Source organism: Mytilus galloprovincialis, chromosome 7 (genome assembly GCF_965363235.1).
Source record: "Mytilus galloprovincialis chromosome 7, xbMytGall1.hap1.1, whole genome shotgun sequence".
NCBI lineage: Eukaryota > Metazoa > Mollusca > Bivalvia > Mytilida > Mytilidae > Mytilus > Mytilus galloprovincialis.
In genome coordinates, this window is record NC_134844.1 from 67,486,099 (window position 1) to 67,509,958 (window position 23,860).

General features: G+C 33.3%; 1 protein-coding gene across 1 annotated transcript; it reads right to left on the reverse strand.

Moving 5' to 3' along the window:
• Positions 1–2,660: 2,660 nt before the first annotated feature.
• LOC143081898 (sulfotransferase 1B1-like) lies at positions 2,661–13,539 on the reverse strand. Its single transcript, XM_076257553.1, has 6 exons — positions 13,412–13,539; positions 10,327–10,530; positions 7,389–7,712; positions 6,721–6,821; positions 4,466–4,628; positions 2,661–3,411 (listed from the first exon to the last, which is right to left on the reverse strand). The coding sequence occupies exons 2-6, from the start codon at positions 10,520–10,522 to the stop codon at positions 3,287–3,289; spliced, it is 909 nt and encodes a 302-aa protein (XP_076113668.1). The 5' UTR covers positions 10,523–10,530; positions 13,412–13,539; the 3' UTR covers positions 2,661–3,286.
• Between the last annotated feature and the right edge of the window lie 10,321 nt (positions 13,540–23,860).

The following is a 23,860-nucleotide window of genomic DNA, read 5'->3' on the forward strand; positions in this document are numbered from 1 at the left end:
ATATTTTTATATATAGTATAGTAAATATATCGTGGTTCTGGTTTAAGAGTTAAACATTTCTAAATTCAAAGTCTATGTTTCCGTTCAAAAAAACAATAAAAAATTTAAAAGTTTATGAGTAATTAATTTAAAAATAGATTGGTTACATCTTAATAACGATATTAAATATGATGGGTAATCCGAGAGGGATATTTTAGAGAAACAGTCGTCAAACATCTGAATCGTTTGAGCATCACTCTGGTAGTAAATGTTAAATTATCGCATGGTTTTTAATGTCTTACCAAAGCCAAATGCTACTGAAAGATAAGTTTCAGACATTATAGCTCTGTTTGGAATAGGACTTTAAAAGGACTTGATTTATTACGAACTTTTTACGTGTTTTGCAGTCATAAAACTTTACTCAGTACTCGGAGTACGAAATGTGTGCGCGAAACACCAAATCGAGTATTTTGATTGGTTAACACTGGAGTCTGAGTACAATAATCGTACTCGAAAGTTTTATGACCGGAAGTTGGAATGTGTGACGTCTTGACATTGATTGATTAAATTAATTTTTATTTAGAACGACTAATAGACAGTTTTTGATATAAAAGCAATCGGTCACGTCTAGAATTTTTAATGTTTCAAAATAGTATTACAAAAAACTTATAGCACTAAGACTAAACACTTTCGTTTTACTTGGTTGATTTATTATCGGTTTTTCACTGCTAATGCATTGCAAATTTTTATCCTAAAAGTTGAGATGCGAAAATGTATTGAAAATTCACGGTTTCATGCGGAGATATTGCGATATTTGTGTTTTAATGTCTTTGTCTAGTAAATATGAAACTGTTTATCGATATTGGTTATATGTTACGTATGTGCGAATGCATTGCATAGCGTAATCGTCAACTCTTTGCACTTGTAGGTTTCTGACACCTGTCATTTGTTTGGCGAAATCGTCACGTCTTGCAAATACTAGGTTTCTGTCACCTGTTGTGTTGTCATGTGATTGGAGGATTATCAGTATGTTGTCCTAAATACCTTGAGCGAAAGCACAGGCCGAACCCTCTCTATCAGTTACAAACATTAACTTTTGAGTTCCCAAGGTATAATTTCATAAGACCTAATATGAAAGGAATTATCAAAACCCTTTTACGTAGCAGTATACACGTATGACAATAACTCATAGATTACACAGTTTCCAAGTGTGGAATCGGTTGTCCAAACGATGTTGGAAATGATCGGAAGGATCTAAAAAATACAAATTTACCATAAATGCTATGCTAACAACTTATGAAAGTACTTTTGGTAATAGACTTTATTAACGAATATGACTTAGGAGAGATTGAAACATAGAAGTATTAATTATCCCTTTGGCATCTATCGCCTCTCTTTTAAATAGAAGAACACTACAAATGCCATAGCATGTAGCGGGCTTTTGACAAAAGACACGTATAACGAACTGGAAGGAATGTTCATTTTCGGCAAACATCTTCAAAACAGTAAAGACGAGGATTTCACATATATTGATCATGAACAATTGACAATCAATAAGTATTTCACCTAATATACAAAATATCGTATCGGATAGTTTGTGCGTAAGGATGTATTGAATTTTGTTTTTGGCATATGCGCAAGAAGTTTCTTTTTTAAAATCACGCTTCGCTATCAAATTTCACAGCCGAACACACATACAAGCCTTATATGATATCCTGTATTAAAATAGTTGAGAAACGTAAACGGTTAACAGAAAAAAAAACTGCGTAAAAAAAACCTATGCCCGTGTTTGTAGTGACGTTTTAGACATTATAGATCATAATTTTTACTTTGACGTTGCTTATAAAGCTCATAAATTTAGAAACGATCCAGTTAAAGACATTGCTTCTTTCAATTGAAAAAAAATCGTAAAGGTTATGTATTTACCAATGTAGTGTTTTGTCAGTACTAACATTCATTTTGATTTTAATAGAGAAAAGCATTATTTAATATGCATTTATATACAGTTATGACAACTTATGGTCCCACTTTCTGTCAATACAATGTAGTAATATTTTGGCACGTGCTCCTGTTTTTTTCAAACTATGTATGGCATTATTCTGTTGGATGGTAAATGAATGATATTTAAGTCTGGGATAACCAAATGTGTTTATCAGCTGTGATAGGCTGCATATATGAGTTACTTCTCAGCAAAAGACAATTATTTTAGTTTTTTTCTTTTTTTAGTTGTTATTTTGTTTGTGATTCGTTCCAATCTGTCCATGTTCAACACATTTTTACTGTGTCTGTGTTATGTTGTGTTGTTACACAACTGTGTCAATTTGAGGAAGTGGTGGGCACTGAGAAGTTCGTTTTATCCCGTCACACTTTGTATGCGCCTTTCCAAAGTCATGATCGAGAGCCTTTGATCCATTACAGACGACTGATTACTATTTGAAGTATTCGTGTTTCGTTTATTGCGTTTGCATTAACAAGGCAGTTGGTTATTTCGTTTCAACTAATTAACATTTTGCCAAGAATTGACCTTCCACATCTGACTTTACGGTATGGGTTTTGTTCATTGTTGAAGTCCATACAGTTGCATGCTGTTGCTAACCATCACATCACACATACATGTGTGGATAGTTGTCTTATTTGAAATCAAATCATATCTAAATATAAAAAATATATTTATGTGAAACTAAAATTAATATATTTATTAATGAAATGCATATTTATACACCGAGGAGTTGAAGGCATATAAACAATACAATACAAATATATGCACAATGCAAACATTATAAAATATCAAAAATCATATATGTATAGCGGTACTGTAGTAAAACAAGTAATAATGCATGTGTTGTGTCCACTCTCCTCAGTCCAAATAACTTTTTAAAAACGGAACAGAAAGCTGCATAATATCAAATGAAGACAGAAGTAATTCTACTCTATTTTTGTCAGATAATTCTGGAAAAAATACTATTTATGTCTGACATGAAGATTTATTAAATTTACATGTTAAGAAAAAGTGGGTTTCATCTTCAACTTCATTAATATTACAGTTTTTACAATTTCTATTTTATGATGATTCTGTCATTCAATCTCATAGTTCTTGCCTTTGACACTATAATAACATCCATAATGATTGCTGATCTCTATATTTTGTTGACTCGTATCCACGTACGTTTCTATTTTCCTCAATTAAATCTAGACATCGCCGTACAACATTTTATTGTTTTTATAGCTTTATACCTGTCTATGTTAAAACAAACTTGCCATGTCACATCACTTGGAAAAGGACTGTTCCTACATTTTTTTTTTGTTTCTAACAAATGATACTTTGTTCAAAAGAAAGTGTGTATGAACTGTCCTTAAATCTTTCTGTGTACTGTACATCAAACCGCTCATTTTGTGCTACTGTAAAATGATTTTTCCAGTCTCCTATTTCCCCTGAAACAGAATTATTGGAAAATCATATCCATACTAACTATGACAAGGAGCACTTTGCCTTTAGTTTTATTTTTTGAATTGTATGTCATCGATTAAGCTTTGGTAGTAACGTTTGGATTTTTAAAAATGTAAAAATCGAAAAAAAAGTCGTATGGTTAGTTCTTATTGAGCTTTTCCTTTTTTTAGGTGCAAGTATATTTTAAACATCAATGTCTATATATTTTTGCAAGTTTATCAAAACAAAATTGATTAAATAACCTTCGTGGTTGTCACAGCTTTGACTTACGTATACGTAGACAGTTTTGACATAAGTATGGAATCCCGATAGTTTTGAATGTAAATGTCGGTTAAACAAGTAATGTGAATTTACATTTCATCAAATAGTCGGCATTCAAATAAGTACTGACTTGGCACCCATGATGGCAAATGAAGGTTTAATTTGATCTGGAGCCGAATTCATGCATTGACTTTTTAAATAAAGACAAAATGAAAAGGCATCTTGTAAGTGTTTAAGCTTCACGTTAAGATATATAGGTGATGTTAGTCCTATTACTCAATAACCCAATTTTCATCGAATACATGTAAAAATGTATACATGTATCATACAAAACAGTGCGCTCGACATTAAGGTACTATTGAAAATAAAATACCTTCTTTAATTTAGTATGTATATTTCGGTCTTGAAACTGACAAAAAATGACGAATTTAAACTGGGATCTATGGTAAACGTTGCTATTTTAGTTTTTAAATTGCAAACTCCCTAATAATGATCTATAGTAACAACCCATCTTCCCCATTAAGTTGTGTTTACAATTACTTAGTAATTACAATAGGGAGTTTGGTTAATGCATAGCTTAAGATGAAATCAGTCCCTTTAATTCCTTTCTTTATCATCTACAAATCACTAGCAACCTAATCCGGTATTGTACAGCAGGATAGAAAAAAGCAAAATCGTAAGGAATTTTGAAATTAAATTAAAAGGTTATTTTACTAATTTGATTGTTAAAACAATGCAAATTTTGTAATCTCTGTGTACTATCTTACATTATCTTACCCTTTCTATATATGAAGCCTTTTCCAGAAACTACTCTCGTGAGATCTAGTTTATTTTGCTGCATATTATTAAAGGACGTTGTTCCGGCAATATTTTCTATAGTCTTTTCGGTGCATGGTATACCCAGGAAATTAGCCAATCGCTGTATCTCTCTTTTACTATCCTAAATAGAATCAAATAAAACTTCATTAAAGCTAACACATTGATACCACGTGACTTTATCTGTAAAGTCCAATGTTTTGACTGTCATATTATGTTAATCAAAAGGTCATTTAAGGAAGATGTGGTATGATTGTCAATGAGACAACTATCCACAAAAGACCAAAATGACACAGACATTAACAACTATAGGTCACCGTACGGCCTTCAACAATAAGCAAAGCACATGCCGCATAGTGAGCTATAAAAGGCCCCGATAAGACAATGTAAAACAATTCAAACGAGAAAACTAACGGCCTTATTTATGTAAAAAAAAATGAACGAAAAAAATATGTAACACATAAACAAACGACAACCACTGAATTACAGGCTCCTGACTTGGGACAGGCACATACATAAATAATGTGGCGGGGTTAAACATGTTAGCGGGATCCCAACCATCCCCCTAACCTGGGACAGTGGCATAACAGTACAACATAAGAACGAACTACATGTATAAAAATCAGTTGAAAAAGGCTTAACTCATCAGATGGACAAAAATACAAATGGACGTGGCCCGGTACTTAAACATCCCGACACAAAAAGACACAATGAACAGATCTGAGAGTACTCGCAGTTATCTGACAGCTAGTTCAAAGCCACTAACAACTAATAAAAAAATCATGCAACTAAGACTAAATTATCGCTCCATACACATCCAACATCCAATGGATTTAGTGTAAAAACGTCATAAACAGCCAGAGAAAAGCATGACCTTGTGCAATGCCAAGTTACGGGTATCGACAGATTGTAGATCCATGAATATGTATATACATATAACATACTAATACGAATATTTAGTTAGCTTTTAATTTACTGATAACAAAATCAATATTTATACCAATAAAAACAATATTCAATTATCTTATTACAGTCTTGAATAGGTAACCTTTTAGAAAAAGTTTATTTAAAGGAGCGACAAGTTTACATGGATCATTTCTAAATTTCCGGGCACGGTTAACAACATTTCCGTAAAAATGAGGATGTGCTATCCCGTTTGAAATAAGTTTTCTATAGGTACAACCAAACTTCAAAACCAAATCTTTATATCTATGCAAAAATTTAGTAAAGGTTTTAAGTAATTTATGGTAACGATATCCCTGGTTTAATAATTTACCAGTAATACATAGGTTGCGTTCGTTAAAATCAAAAACGTCACAACAGACACGGGCATAGCGAACAAGTTGTGAAATAAAAACACCGTAAGATGGTGCCAAAGGAACATCACCATCTAAAAATGGAAAATTAACAATAGGGAACGAAAAATCGTCTCTTTAGTCGTAAATTACTTATTACATTGGAGGGTTGAGATCTCACAAAACATGTTAAACCCCGCGGCAGTTTTTCGCCTGTCCGAAGTCAGGAGTCTGGCCTTTGTTAGTCAGTTTTTATTTATTTTTTTATTTTAGTTCATTTATATGTTTTGAATTTTAGTGTGACGTCCATTTTCACTGAAGTAGTACACGATTTGTTCAGGATCCTTCTTAAGCCGCCTCCGGATGCGAGATTTTTTTGCTGTGTTGAAGACCCATTGGTGGCCTCGGACTAATTTATGCTTTTTGGTCGGGTTGTTGTCTCTTTGACACATTCCCCATTTCAATTCTCTATTTTATTATTACATTGACAATCAAATCACAACCATTCTGCTTTAATCTGAAATTACCTTTTTGTTTCGGAAGACTTGTACGCTTGGTGTGTAAATTATGTTTAACCACCTGCTTGAGCTGTTAATAAGAGCAGCAGTACCTAGATGTAAAACGTTTTTGACTGTAAAAGAGAGGAGAGGGATAACAAAAGGACATCCAAACTCACAAGTTGAAAATAAACTGACAACGCCATGGTTAAAAAGAAAAAGACAACTAAACAACAGTACACAAAACACAACATAGAAAAATAAAGACTGAGCAACACGAACCCAACCAAAAATAGGGGGTGATCTCTGGTGCTCCGGAAGGGTAAGCATATCCTGTTTCACATGTGGTACCCGTCTTGTTGCTCATGTGCGTATTGGAATAAAAATGCACATAATGGAATGATTGCATTATGTCAAAAAAGACCTTTTTCATTTCTTCGAAGTAGCAAGTAAATATCATGCCAGGAAAATCTTTCTCTGCTTGTTCCATTTCTTTCTCATAATTGTACCATGATCCATAGGCACCTACAATTGAATAACATAGTTTTAACAATCTAATTCTACCGATAAGAATCGAAAATACTCTTCCATAGAAATGAGAAAAATAGCAAAAAAATAGTGAACAAAATTTAACATGACATACAATATAGAAACGTGTTCATGATTGATAATAATATTCTGAACTAAATATGTAGTCTGGCTTCTTTTCCATGTTGCAGTCTCTTTGACGTATATCACCGTTTTATAATTAGTCTGAACATGTATGAAATATTTCTCACTGGACGACAAGCAACCAACAATCAATCAATTAATCTCATTTTATTCATAAAAACAAGATTAGTACAAATACATAGATTTTCTTTTTATCAGTTTAACTATGTGGATCATTTGAATAAATGCCACGATAAATTAGTTTTTTTCGTGATTTTGAATGCTGGTAACTCACATTTGTCAATCAATTAATCTCATTTTATAATGTTTATTCATATCACAAGATTCTACATTTTTTTATCAGTTTGAATGTAGGAATGATTTAAATAAATGCCCGGATACATTTGTTTCTTTTCATGATTTTGTATGCTGGTAACTTACATTTGTCTGACATCCACATTTCGAAAAAATCATCCCAGGATCCAGTAAAGTCCAGTACGGGGTCACTCTTTGCGTGATAATAAAACGAGACACAGACATCTTTTGGGTTTCTAATAATATGAATAATCTTGCATCTATTTTCGATATGCTTCTTTGGTAGATATTTAAATGAACAATGAGTATTAAGTAACCTTGGTGATGGCAGTGCATCTAAGACTGAGAGATCAGGAATAACTTCTAACATCGTCGAAATTTTGCTACTGGTATCCAGTTCTGTTTTATTTGTTATTAACATATTGGTAACTTCATTAACCCAATGCGTTCCTTTGGAGTAAAAAAAACACTGGAAAATTAACAACTATAAATACAGGTATTATTAAATTAATTCGTATAATAGGAATCGATCGTTTTTGTTATTAAGACAATTGTGAACGTGCCCTTCCCAAGTCCGGAAGCTCATCATGTGTCGTGTTTAGAATGAAATTCAAAACAGTGTGGCTGTGGCCATTGATTGACACATCAAATTCATCCATTGACTGGGACAATTTACGTGAACGTTTGTCTGTAACGACCACCGTTCACGACGTACCTACGATAGACATTTAATGTGGGGTCACCAAAGATTTCTTAACGCCTTTAATTATAAAATAATTCGAAAAATTAATCAGGAATAACCTTTATGTTTTGATTTATATAATTGATATAAATCAAAACATCGCGTTATTTCTGATTAATTTATCGAATTACTTTATTAAGGTGTTGAGAACCTTTGGTGACCCCATAGTTTAAGTGTCTTTAAAAAGTAAATAGTGAGAAGTGGTCGTTACATACAAACGTTCACCTAAATTGTCCCAGTCAATGGATGAATTTAATGTGTCAATCAATGGCCACAGCCACACTGTTTTGAATTTCATTCTAGTTATATCTTAGAGAGTTTGTCGTGAGAAATTCGCCGTTTCAGAATATAATGCATTCTGGGTAACTTCATTGTCCGTACCCCAAAATGAAAACAACGTCACCTCATTGGTTGAATTTCAATTGTTTGGGACGTTGTTAGCCAATCACAGCATTTTGGTGTACGCTTTTGAAAATATTACCCAGAATGCTTAAGATTCTGAAACGGCGAATTGGTGCTGACGTTTGATTTCTGGTAGCCTATTTTGATCTTATTCACATCTTGTCTAGAACCGGGTGTATTAGAGCCTGATAAATAGTTTACACAATTTAATTTTTGATTCTTACCATGGTTACAGACGGATATTTGTTCTCTAAATTCTTTTGTATTTTGTTTAATTGTTAGGTGACTGACTACTGACAAATACTATGCAACTTCTTTTAAATAAAAAATAAACAATTATAATGAATATTAATGAATGATAACTGTAATATTTAAGTGGCCAGAAAATGGTGATATTTGATAGATAATTAGAAACCAGATACGTACTGCTATATATATAAATACGTGCGTAAAAAGATAAATACTTTTTTTAAATCAATTTTGCACGGTGAAATGCGCATCTGGCACTGGTGCAGCAAAATTGGTGCTGTTTATAGTATTACTATCACTGCTGTTAGTCCCCTAGAGTATTACCAATAGCCAAAACTTCGGTACTGGTATGAAAATACGAATAGTAACATTGTTGTGATTGAAATTTACTGTTATAAAATTTTAGAAATCATTCAAAATTAAGGAATATATCTCCCTCATCATGCTCATGTAAAGCCTTGATTCATTGTCCGGTTTTGGCTATTCTGTAGGTCGTTTCGGTGGATTAGCTTTTCAACGTTTGTATTAGGTTTTGGATTTTTAAATATTTTGGCTTCGAGCATCACTGAAGAGACATGAATTATTGAAATGCGCATCTAGTGCAGTAAATTAGAACCGTTTATATTATTGTGTAATTCTCGAACACATACTCACATTTATAACGTTTTCATATTGTGCGCACAAAATTGTCGTTCTAGTGTTTTATGAAATAAAAATATGTGTAATTTGTTTTAATGCGAGACATTAACATCCGCATGTTATCGATTTGATGATTAACAATCAGTTATGACAGTATTCTAGCAGAAGAAATGAAACTCTGCATTCTAAAAATTGCTTGAATTTATAAAGTTTACCGTAAACGATTCTATTGCACATAATCTTTTGGGAGATATATATGTATATATATATAATTATTTTCTGTGACTGTATCTTACATTAATTTGTAGGATCCTTTACTATAGATAATTTAGCTGATTTGTAACAATAACATCTTCATGCCTTATATATCATGTACTGTACTAGTACGCCGCTAGATTAAAACTGACGTGGAAAGGTAACACATGCTTACCGAAAGCTCTTTTTTTGAGAGCCCAGGTGGTCGTGTGGTCTAGCGGGACGGCTGCAGTGCAGGCGATTTGGTGTCACGATATCACAGTAGCATGGGTTCGAATCCCGGCGAGGGAAGAACCAAAAATTTGTGAAAGCAAATTTACAGATCTAACATTGTTGGGTTGATGTTTAGACGAGTTGTATATATATATATATATATATATAATATAGTGGGCTAAAACTAACTAATGCAGTAAAATAGGTCATTAAGATACAGAAAAGAGAAATTATGGGCAAAAACAAAGAATGAAGAAAAAATGGCTCAAAATTACAGAAAACGGAAATAAAGACAAAGGGAATTTAACTTATGACATGTATAATAGGCAAATAATAGTATGTGATTTTCAGATGGTCGGAAAAAGCTCTTATTTAACATATTAAAAGCTATTTTCTTTAATGTAGATTCATTTGATTTCGTGGGTACCAATTTTCGTGGATTACGGAAAACTTGAATTTATGTGGATATTTGATTTCGAGTTTTTCCTGTACCCATGACATCCACGAAAAATTGTACCCAACGAATAATAATGAATCAAAAGTATGGTGTTTTAATACTATTACCTGATTTTGGATATGTGCAGATCATAATATCTGAATCTCTAGACTGAATTTCCTTTATGTCTTGTAAAGCTTTCTCTACTCCCTTTGTTCTTATTGAAATTACAGCCGGATATCGAACCCCTTCAAACTCTGGTAATGGAATAGGTTTGATGGTATTTCTCAGTTCCTTGAGTTTCTCCAAATTCAGATCCATCATTTACAAAACTTAAAATTAATAAAAGCAGACTTTTGGTTGCATTTGGTCTCTTGTGGAGAGTTGCCTCATTGGCAATCCAACCACATCTTCTTATTTTCTTTTTTAAATGCATTTCATACTAAATAAAAAATGCATAATAGTTACAATGGTTGCCATTGAAAATTATATTCAATAGAACTTAAAAATCAAGTTCAAATATAAAATGATCTTGGAGTTGCCATGATTTTTATAAAACCGTTCCGATGTTTGACACCTCTATAAGTTTATCCCAGAAAACAAAAATCGAATACATTTTGTTTTTAAGTAGGACAGCTTTTTTTTTTATTAACAATTTGTCAAACAATTTATAATTAAACTGATAAAGGCAACAGTAATATACCGGTGTTCAAAAGTCATAAATCGATTGAGAGAAACCAAATCCGTGTTACAAACTAAAACCGAGGGAAACACACATCAACTATAAGAGGAAAACAAAGGAACAACAGTTACACTGAAGTGCAACAAAAACAAAAACAACAAGCATTCTGTGAGTATTGCATGGCAATACATAGTCCCCTACCGGTTAAAAATTTATTGAAATGGAACAAAATTCTAACTTGATCTATAACTTGTCATGGTGTAAACTACATAAAATAATAAAGATTTGTAACTTATCTATAAAATGTCAACAACTTTTATCTACACAATGTAATGTTAAGAAATATATACCTTAATAAAAATAGATTATTAAAATGAATCTAATTAAAGGATTTCACTTCATAATTTTTTTTTTTATATATGTATGGCATTCAAAAAATTAGTTTAAATACAAAAATCAAACAAACCTGACACAAATTTTTCAAGCAATTTACTTAAGAATTTCTTTTAAAATATGAGTTATCTCTCTTTGTATAGAAATATGCATGGTTTAACACATAGTACTCGCACATTAGATATGGATTTTTTTTATGGACCATAACTCTGGACTAAATCATCAGACCGGAACAAAATTCGAACTTGACCTATAACTTGTCATGATAAAAAAATATACCAAATATCAAATCAATATCTTCAAGCATGAAGAAAAAAGTCTGGAAAACTAATTTGCCGGACTGACGGATGGACAGACGGACAGACAGACGGACAGACGGACAGAGTGCAAACCTAAAGTCCCCTTCGACTTCGTCGGTAGTGGACTTAAACAAACGCCAACATACATAGAAACGAACTATTTGATAACAAATGCCATATTCCTGACTTGGTACAGGACAAACTATTTGTAAATAAAAAACATACAATAAAACACTTAGGCTAGGATGAAAAACTTTGTCCTGCCTTTTTTTTTAGTTGTAATCTCTGTCCTGCCTTTTTTTCACTCTATTCTGTCCTGTCTATTTTTCACTCTATTCTGTCCTGTCTTTTTTAATTAGTTTATCGTTATTTTTGTTTACATAAATTGTCATCCTGCTTTTTTTTGGTGCAAAGTTGCTCATCCTGACTTTTTTTATTTACTCAAAACTCCTGTCCTGCCTTTTTTTCAAAGGAGTTGGCCCGGTAAGACCCCTTTTTGGCCCCAAAATATAGATTTTTTTACAAATTTGTTTAAAAATGTAAACTTTTAGCTATATTTGGAAAGTAAAATACTTTTGTTACATAAACATTGTCGTTTTTGACAATACAAAAATGAATGCACATGCATCAGATACTAGCATCATTAACTCAAACAAAATTACTCTAAAATCTTAAAATATTTAGCATTTGTGCTAATCTTAAGACGTTTTTTTGTCTAAAATCGAAGTGGCCGCATTTGTGTTCAGTCTTAATATTTAAATATATGTTTTTGGCAAAACTTTCAGGAATTTTGGTCTTCAATGCTCTCCAACTTCGTACTTTATTTGGCCTTTTTAACTTTTTTGGATTCGAGCGTCACTGATGGGTCTTTTGAAGACGAAACGCGCGTCAGGCGTATATACTAGATTTAGTCCTGGAACATGTATCTTTGATGAGTTTATTTGCATTTGATGATTATACATAACATATATAAAGGTTGAGACTGATCATGAATGCGGCCACTTACATTTTTGACAAAAACAATCTGAAAAGTGACTTTATATGGGATATTTGATAGATTTTTCATATTCAAGGTTGAAATTGAACGTCTTGAGGACCAAATTAGTTCAAATTTTTCACATACACTAATTGAATTGCCTGAAGTAGACACGTAAGTGTTTAAAAAATGTCAAAAATCTTTCGTCAAATGTACTTCAAATTTTAAGGCCAAAATTAGCCCTTACTGGACTTCTCCTTTCATCTTAGACCCCCTCCCGTAAAAATCAAATGGTAACTCCCTTATATTGTATTTTTGTCCGTTGTTCAACAATTGCAATAGACTTTTTTCATTTAACCAAATTTTGACTCCTGAATTTATAATTTTTAGACAGAATACTTAATCTGTGATAGGACATTCAGGTCTTTGGTCAAGTAAAAACAACGTCAAGAATGAAAATAAAGCTTTCAATCTGTACACATTTTTTGTTGGGGGGGGGGGGGCTTTAACTGTTTCATGTTTTCTATACACGCGACAAAATCTTCGAAGAAAATTAAATTTTCTCCCTAAATTGCACCGATTAAATTTTTGATTTTACTTCTTTTGGTTGCTCTTACTTGACCGAGAACCAGGATGTCCTACCACAAAGTTGGTTACCTGTCAAATAATTATATAATCCGGGGTCAAAAGTCGGTAATATGCAATACGTCTATTATAAATGCATCCAAATACATTTCTAAATTTACAGGTTTACTGTAACATGTGTAACTACTTCCTTGTTCCAAAGTGAACATACATTTGTTGAATTCCGAAATATATATGATTTTCAAGATATTATTCTATGTTATAAATGGAATACTCACTTGAAACGAACTTTGAAAACCACTTTGATTAAACAGTCACTTTATATTTTAACCGTGTGAGCGTAGTTGTAACTAATATAAATCTAGCCACATGTACGATCTTACGTTCTACCTTATGAACTTTCAACTTTTTGTTAAATATATAAACAGTTATCTCATTGTAATGTCTTACTGATATGTTTTATTTTTATTTCAAATTAAAGCTTTTGTAATCTTTTTCTTTCACCCTGTTCATGTGTGTACATGGGGTACTATGTGTGGTTCCACCTTCAAACTGTATTTTGTGCATGGTAGTGAATATTTATAAATGATGAATATACACTCAGGCATTGCATTGTAGTACGTTGCAAATATATAGTCTATGGATACTGTGTGTGTTTTTTGTGTGTTTTTGTTTTAATGGGTAAATAACTAAACCTTTACAATCATGACAATAGTTACCTGTTAAAAACAGTAATGTAAAACGACAAACACTTGTATTTCGATACAGTTTATCAGGCATTCATTAAGTAAACAACATGTGTACTGATAAAACCACACTATTTTACGGAAGCCCATTTAGGACCTTCCACAAATATAATTTGAATTCAAGAACTCGAATTCAAATCGTTAATTATCACGAATTGTATAATTCGTTATCACAGATTAAGTTCGTGAAAACGTAATATCGTAAAAGTAATATAGCAATGTTGTTTCTATTTTCAATCATTCTAAGGGCAACAGCTACAACAACATGAACAAAATATTCCCCATAAATCTAATTTTTTAAACATATGTTCAAAACTGTTTTACTTAGAAGATGCAGTTTCTGTCCGAATAAGTTCTAGGGTAGCACTGTCAGACTCAGTTCGAGGTAAGAACTCTCAGAATCAGTTCTAGGGTAACACTGTCAGACTCAGTTCTAGGTAAGTACTGTCAGAATCAGTTCTAGGGTAACACTGTCAGTCTCAGTTCTAGGTAAGTACTGTCAGAATCAGTTCTAGGGTAACACTGTCAGAATCAGTTCTAGAGTAACACTGTCCGACTCAGTTCTAGGAAAGCACCGTCAGAACCAGTTCTAGGATAGCACTGTCAGAGTCAGTTCGAAAATAACATTGTCAGATTCAGTTCTAGGATAGATGTAGGCTAAGCACTGTCAGAATCAGAAAATATGTATATTTCATTTGAAGTTGAATTGTTTTTAATTGCTTTCATGTTCCGATACCAGATCTCTCACCATCCAATAGCAATGCTTGACCACCGTTACTTACTCTTTCGTGGTCATTTTTCTCGATATACCGATGGAAAGCCGCGAGTAAACGAACAGCACAACGAAAGTGGCAGAGTGAAATTTAACTTAATTTGACAAACCATGTTTCTTTTAAGTTATTCAACATTAATGATTATGTTAATTAAAAGGTACATTTTTCTGAAAATGAAACTTTACAGCTGCATTTAAAGCTTCTGCACACGCTGTTCGTGAATTATTCTTACTATTAATTCTAATAATTTCTTATTATTTTTCAAAAATCATAAACCTGTTGTTTGTTTATTTATCATTCTTCATTAGAATACATGATTTAGCAAATTTACCTGACCATATCGGGAAATAAGTTTTTAGTCGGATCTTAACACGTACTTGTGATTTGTTTAAATACAGACAACAGTAGTATACCGCTGTTCAAAACTCATAAATCCATGGACAAAAAACAAAATCGGGGTGACAAACTAAAACCGAGGGAAACGCATTAAATATAAGAGGAGAACAACAACACAACACTAAAATGTAGCACACACAGAAACGGACCAAGCATCAGACAAAATCCCACAAGAATAACAAATATAACATCAAAACCAAATACATGAATTTGGGATAGACAAGTACCGTGACACGTCTTATCGCAATGTGAAATTACATTCAAAAATAAGAGAAAACAAACGACGCAACGTTAAAATGTAACACACACAGAAACGAACAATAATATAACAATGGCCATATTCCTGACTTGGTACAGGACACTTTTAAAGGAAAAAATGGTGGGTTGAAGCTGGTTTTGTGGCATGCCAAACCTCGCACTTTAATGGCAATGTTAAATATAACATTGAAATGACAACATAATATTACAGGACTACAATACAAATAAATAGGAGAACGTATAAGACAAAGAAACACATGATTAATGAATAACAACAAGCATCAGGTTTAAAATTCAAACGCCAAAAACGCGCCGGTTTTGATAAAAATAAACGAAGAAATGTCGAAATGTTCAAGACTTAATTAAATCCGTATTTCGGTAAGATGGTGCAAGCATACGATTTTTATTGCGTCTTACACTTTAAGAAGCGAATAATCTTTAACTACTTTACTCAAATATTGTGTAAAAACGTTAATTATGAGCTATGAAAGTCGAGCATTTTTCTGAGGAAGTTTTAAAAAATTGTGAAGAAATATTTTTACGGTGGGTTAGCTTTCATTAGTCTTCACTATCTATAGATTAACAACTTTTGGTTATATTTATAATTTAGAATCATCATTGAAGGTGGAGCACGATTGCACATGCAGTTAATTAATATACTGATGTGCCATTTGTGTGCAAGAGTGACATATCGTTGTATTATGTGCCAATTCGAAACAGTTATGCGAGTATTGTCTCCCTTTAACAGGTTAATTATTTTATAATTAAGTTTAGGTTTCAGATATAATTTTGAATAATTACAAAATGTATCAATTCAATATATTTCAGTTTTTTGTTATTGGTGTATCAAAAACATTGATATACGAATATAATTTCATAAATTTTAAACGTTTTAAATGATTACATACCAATATAAAGAACCGTTCACCATTTTTGAAAAAGACAATGAATGAAGATCGAATTATTTATCTTCCCTTGACGATATATTGATTGGGAAATGAACCAGAGTTATCTAATGGTAATCACAGAGAGGGACTAGCAAGCAATTTATAATTGTAGCTTATTCAACGTTAAAACAATTTCCCACTATAATAAACGAATGTTACTTTATACAAATATAAGGACTTTGTTAGCTAAATCTACAAATTTTATTAGATATTATGATTTTTTATTGCAATAGATTAATATGCTACGTTGTGTTTCTTTTTGTTTATTTTCTCTAATATTTGAGTGTGAATTCACATTACTATAAGACGTGTCACGGTACTTTTCTATTCATGTATTGAGTTTTGATGTTATATTTGTTATTCTCATCGGATTTTGTCTAATGCTTAGTTCGTCTCTGTGTGTGTTCCATTATAATGTTGTGTCGTTGTTCTCCTCTAATATTTAATGCGTTTCCCTCAGTTTTAGTTTGTTACCCCGATTTTTTTTCATCGATTTATGAGTTTTGAACAGCGGTATACTACTGTTGCCTTTCTTCATGGTTTTAAAACATCAGTATTACATTTTGCTTTGAATTTTCTATCAGATATTTAACCTTGTTTCTCAAAAAATTATAGTTATATGTATCTTTTTTCTTAGGATAATAATGCCGTTTTTTCATGCCCTCCTTAATTTTATCATTTATCCACTCATTGTGGTAGGAATGTTTAACTCGCTTTCTTTCATTCACTCTCATTCTCGCACTTCACTCTCTCTTTCTCGCTCTTTCACTGTTTCACTCACTCTCGCACACCACACTCTCTCATTCTCGCACACAATCTTTCATTCACGCACTCTCTCATTCACCCAATCACTTCTCATTCACTCACGCACTCTTCTCTCATTCATTCACCCACTCAATCTCTCAATTCACCCACGCACTCTTCTCTCATTCATTCACCCACGCACTCTTCTCTCATTTATTCACCCACGCACTCTTCTCTTATTTATTCACCCACTCACTCTCTCATTCACCCACTCATCCCACTCACACTCTCATTCAAACACTCACTCTCTCATTCAACCACCCACACTCTCATTCACCCACTCACTCTCTCATTCACTCACTCTGTCATTCACCCACTCTCCCATTCTCTCATTAACTCACTCATTATCTCATTAACTCATTCACCCACTCACTCTCTCATTCACCCACTCATCCCACTCACACTTTCATTCAAACACTCACTCTCTCATTCAACCACGCACACTCTCTTTCACCCACCCACTCACTCTCTCATTCACTTACTCTCTCATTCACCAACTCACTCATTCTCCCATTCTCCTATTCTCTCATTCACTCATTCTCTCATTAACTCACTCATTATCTCATTAACTCACTCACTCTCTCATTCACCCACTTACTCTCTCATTTACCCACTCACTCACTCGCTCATTCACTCACCATTCACCCACTCACTCACTCACTCTCTCATTCATTCACTCTGTCATTCACCCACTCACTCATTCACCCACTCTCCCATTCTCTCATTAACTCACTCATTATCTCATTAACTCATTCACCCACTCACTCTCTCATTCAAACACGCACTCTCTTATTCAACCACGCACACTCTCTTTCACCCACTCACTCACTCTCTCATTCACCCACTCACTCTCTCATTCACTCACTCTCTCATTCACCCACTCACTAATTCCCCCATTCTCCTATTCTCTCATTCACTCATTCTCTCATTAACTCACTCATTATCTCATTAACTCATTCACTCACTCGCTGTCTCATTCACCCACTTACTCTCTCATTCACCCACTCACTTACTTTCTCATTCACCCACTCACTTACTCGCTCATTCACTCACCATTCACCCACCCACTCACTCACTCTCTCATTCACTCATCCATCCATAGACTGAAATGTCACCTTTCCGTTGACATCATTTTGGGCATTTTTACAACCCAACAGGTCTATTCCCAAAGTTGCAGTGTGTGTCTGGCTGAGGCAATGCTTATGTTCTCCTCCGCTGTGAGTTAACACAGTATATCCAGGAGAACACCACTGTCCACCAGTATGGGGGAAAGGTCGGCATCCTCACCTTCAGTTATACTTCATTAGGGGAGGAGCAAAATCAATATATATATGTGGTGGTGTTTAACGACCTTGACTGGCCTTTCAGCCCTCGCACGGTCGGCTCGGTGCCCGAAGGCGTTTGGTGAGCTTTAAATATTCTGGAGCCATGGGTCAGGAACAAGTAGTGGAGGTCGCAATATGGAGGCCGCCATCTTAGTTTTGGTGAGTTGTTTTTGGTTTTTGACTATTTTGTTGTTTATTCTTCACTAACGGCTGCTTTCAGGGCCAGTTTGGTCAGCTTGGCAGCCCGCTAGCCTCGATGATGGAGTACTGGTAGATGATCTCGGACGTAGTTCGAAAGATGACAGGAAGCATTATCAGGACCAAAGCCGTGAGGCAGTGAAATGAAGGTCGTATCACCCAACAGCCTAGGATACAGCCCTCGGACGTTAATCGGCATAACACTCCCCATAATACAATGGTTTTGGAGTGCATGTTAACGCGGGTACGCCAACCGCTACGTCTATCTGTACGGCATGGATCGGTTTCTGTCATCTTAAGTAGTAAGTAGTTGATATGTAACTGTAAACCCTCATCGAAGATAGCGGGTAAAGGAGAGCTGGCCCAGCACGTCCGTTCAGCTGTAATGACTGAGACGTGACTGATGCGAATGATGGATTGGATTGGCAAAATCAATAAGGTGACGTGAAACACTATATTTCAAACAATATTTTGTATGCTTTGGTATATTTACAATTGATTTCTTGCAGTTTAATTTTTATGAAGAAACTTCGTGTCATGTTGCTATCATCTGCATGATGATTGTTTAGCGTCTGTTTACTTTTTAAACTTGATTTACTGAACATATTCTAAATGATGTGTAATTGAGAAAATTACAAATAGCCATATTAAAGGGAAGTAAGTAAATTTTGTTAATGTAAATTAGTATATACATGTACCAGTCAACAAAAGAAACGATACGCAAGTTTGAACTCCAATTTATCATTAAATATAATAAATGTGAAAAACTGATACCTTATCCAATGAAAAACATTCATTCACAAATCAAATGCATATGATTAACAGATTCGGAGCAAAATTGGAAAATTATAAAATACTGAGTTACATGTATTGAACACAGGGGGCAAATTTATTTAGCGGGAAAAGATGACGATTTCAAAAATGAGTATTCAGTTTTCAAATATGTCCAAATGCATTCAAAATTTGAGGTTCATATATCGATTTATTTTTTTTTGGTAAAAATTACAATTTTAAAATTACAAAAATTAAAATAAAAACTGTTCGCGTTTTGCTTCAAATCAATGGTTTTGATACGAAAATAACACTCTGTTAAAAAAGACCAATTTGGCAGTTATTTACCTTGGTACATTGTGTACTATATATCAAGTTTCATTATTAACAAATGTCGGGGGAAAGTCCATATTTCGTTCTTTAAACTCCTTAATTTTTCAACCAAGATCATAAATTGGCACTTCAGCGAAAACAAGCATACATATGCAATTTGTGAATTGCTTGATTTATTTTTTTTCCTTACCAGCAAAAACTTTTCAAACCTCAAAACATTTAGAGGCAAATTTTCATTACTAGATTATTTTTCGCATTGTCTTTGTTTACATTAATGATGCTTCAGATTTACATGTATATCATAAAAATATAAATAGATGTTTATGTCACTCGTAAAAGAGTTATGCTATAAATAGGTAACAGGTCCAAACGAAAGAGAATTTCATTTAAAACAGCCCATATTTGATGTGTGTGAAGTTAGCAGCCGGTTCGTTATTCGATATTCGATATTCAATATCTAACCGGCTGCTAGCAGTCGGTTGAGTCGGTTGGATATTCAAAATTTTGTTGAAAATCATAAAAAAATATAAGAATACTTAATAACATTAAAAGCATGATTTTCATAGTTAAGAGGACTGATAAGATACGTAGGAAAACGTTTCATGACCTCTGCAAGCAAGCCTATCGTAAATTCTCGTTGTTCTCGAATATAAACCCTTTTCTAACTTGCATATATTTGTCTTTATGTAATATAGATGTGTGTCAATATTTTTTTTTTATTAAAGATGTATATTTATAATCATAGAGTCTATGATTTAGTTGAATTTTATGCACATTAAATATCCAGAGGGGTCTCACCCTCATTTTAGCGGTCTCAGGTAGGTTTTCACTATATATTTTGAATATTCGACTGGCAATTTGGGCGCTCCGTAAACAGGAAAGACAGGAAGTGTACCCAAATATCTTTTAGTTACGTATGTATCTACCTATTGACTAAATGTCAGCTTAATATTAGGCAGATTGGGAGATCAGGGGGCTATCACCATTGCCTTGTGCCCTTTGTCCTAAAATTTTGATAATTTATACCTTAAAAGTAACAATATAAGCCCTCCATAGATAACGAATATGACATTATTCTGGGAAATCCTTCTTATACAACCTTTATATATACAGAGTCTATGACTTACTTAAATTGCATGGACATTGAAAGACCAGGGGGTCTCACCCTCATTTAAGCGGTCTTAGGTAGGTTTTCACTATATATATATGGGTTCGAATCCCGGCGAGGGAAGAACCAAAAATTTGCGAAAGCAAATTTACAGATCTAACATTGTTGGGTTGATGTTTAGACGAGTTGTATATATATATATATATATATATATATATATATATATATACAACTTTCGCAAATTTTTGGTTCTTCCCTCGCCGGGATTCGAACCCATGCTACTGTGATATCGTGACACCAAATCGCCTGCACTGCAGCCGTCCCGCTAGACCACACGACCACCTGGGCTCTCAAAAAAAGAGCTTTCGCTGGCCATGTGTTACCTTTCCTCGTCAGTTTTAATCTAGCGGCGTACTACAGTACATGATATATAAGGCATGAAGATGTTATTGTTACAGATCAGCTAAATTATCTATAGTAAAGGATCCTACAAATTAATGTAATATACAGTCACAGAAAATAATTATATTTATAAGTACGTCCGAGTCAGTGACAACTCTACAACAGATGTATCCATCGGATCGCCATCAATGATGGTGATACATGGCTGTGTACATAATGTATATACAACTCGTCTAAACATCAACCCAACAATGTTAGATCTGTAAATTTGCTTTCGCAAATTTTTGGTTCTTCCCTCGCCAGGATTCGAACCCATGCTACTTATATATATATATATATCTTTTTTGGACTTTCCATAAATATTTCTATTTGTGTTCCTAAATGCTTTCTAGAGTTAGCGGTTTTTCTTTTTGTTTTAAGAAATATCATGTATAAAAGTACATCTTTGAAGTTTTTTTATTGACAACAATCTATATTCTATAAAGACAAATATGCAAGTTAGAAAAGGATTTATATTCGAGAACAACGAGAATTTACGACAGCTGGAAGAGGTCATGAAACAGTTTTCTACGGATCTTATCAGATCTTCATGAAAATCATGCTTTTAATGTTATTAAGTATTGTTTTTTTTTTATTTTCAACTTAATTTTGAATATCCAACCGACTGCTAGCAGCCGGTTGGATATTGAATATCGAATAACGAATAATGAAGCGGCTGCTAACTTCACATACATCCATATTTGAAGTACATTATGCAAGTACAAAGGTATGTGTATTCAGTTATCAAATTGTATTACAACAATGTACATGATGTATTTACATGATGTATTTATCATGTTAAACATTTTGTCAACAAGACAAACCAAAACAGAAATGTACTCATCTATATATGAAATTATGATAGGTAGAAGCGATATGGTGCAATTTGTAAAATATGTTGTATGAAATATGTTTTATTTTCTATTTTTATTATATTCCTTAACCTACCAAATGAAAATGCATATGTATACTGTTCATCCTTTACACACAGACCAAATTATAACTTATACCGTAATTATGAACATAAAGACAAGTTGTCTTCTCGTCTAAACTCGGTCCATGACGTTTCTCTACGAGAGTTGCGAATTCACCCGAGTATATAATTTGTATAATCAGTATGCACTTCTATATTACCAAAGGAAGAGAACGATTTTATTTAGCCGCAACTCCTCTGAAACCATACAAAGTTGAAAATATTTGTGATATGACAGGTAAATGAAGTGTTTTCTACTTCCTAAATTTGTCTTTGAAACTTTTTATTTTGTTTCTTTTCCTACCGATGCAAGAAAACGAGATACCTACTCAAAACGTTGTCGTATTTGTGCATGATCATTTTCTTTTATGCATGTCATGCACATCTGCAGAATTTGGAAGTACCTATTATCTTCATTTTTTTTGCAAAGTCTGTAAATATAATTTAGTGTTGTGTGATAATATACGTTTAGTGAATGAAAGACATAATATCCCTGAACTATATAAAATGCAACTAAATACATGTAGCATGCAAGCATGTGCCAATCACGTTTAGTGGAAATTAGCTGGCTAGCCAATTTTCATACATAGTCAGCTATAAAAAGACCCCGTTATGACAAATGTGAACCCATTCAAATGAGAAAAATAACGGGAGATTTATGAACCAAACATAATGAACGAAAAACGATTATGGTATACAGCAACAAACGACAACCTAACCATAAAATGGTCTTATTGACGATGTCTGTTTAAATCGTTTGACCTGTGTAGTAACCGACACAAAGTACAGATCTGAAAGTATTCCCAGTTAATGTCAGCAAGTTCAAAGACAACTAAGAAAAAATCATACATCTAACACTAAAATAGTAATCAGCACACAATTTAAAAACGTCATTTACGGTAAAAAAAAATACCAACATGATATTGTTCAATGTCACAGGTATCGACAGTTAACAAAGCCGTAAACGTGCATATGTATACTTTTATCCTTTATCAACACATACTTACATTTTATATGTATATAACTCGTAACTTCATTTGGAATCTAAAGACGAATTATCTTCACTCGTCTAAAATCGAGCGATGCCGTTTTTCTACGCGAGTAGAAAATTCACCGAGGATTGACGAACTACCTTACAATATAATTGTGTTCGATCTGGACGGAAGAAAAGCTGAGTTAAACACTTACAAACAATGTAATCATACACTGCCTTAATATGCTTCTCATAAATTCCTGGTGGGTCTACTTTCCGTTGCGGGAGTACCATTGACAGAAAGTAAACAAGAGCTGCTATTGCTGAATTACGGACTATCACTTCTGCGAAAAACAGTGTAAATGGCTAAATAGGTAAATACCTATGTTCAAGAATTCAAATTAAAAACAATTTCCTCACATCTTTTGTCAGCCCAAAAACAAACACATAATATTTATATATCTTTGTTGCATTTAAAAGTATCTGTTGAATGAACTTTAAGAAAAAAAAGATCAATGCATTTGATGTGTCAACTTTTTTTTAAAAACCAAGTTATTTACTTACAAGTTGAACTGTTTGATTTTTTATTATGATATATCCATGCATTATGTTTAGGATTTTACTGATGGTTATAAGGTCATTATTTACGAAAATTAAAACTAGGTGTTTACATACCTACTT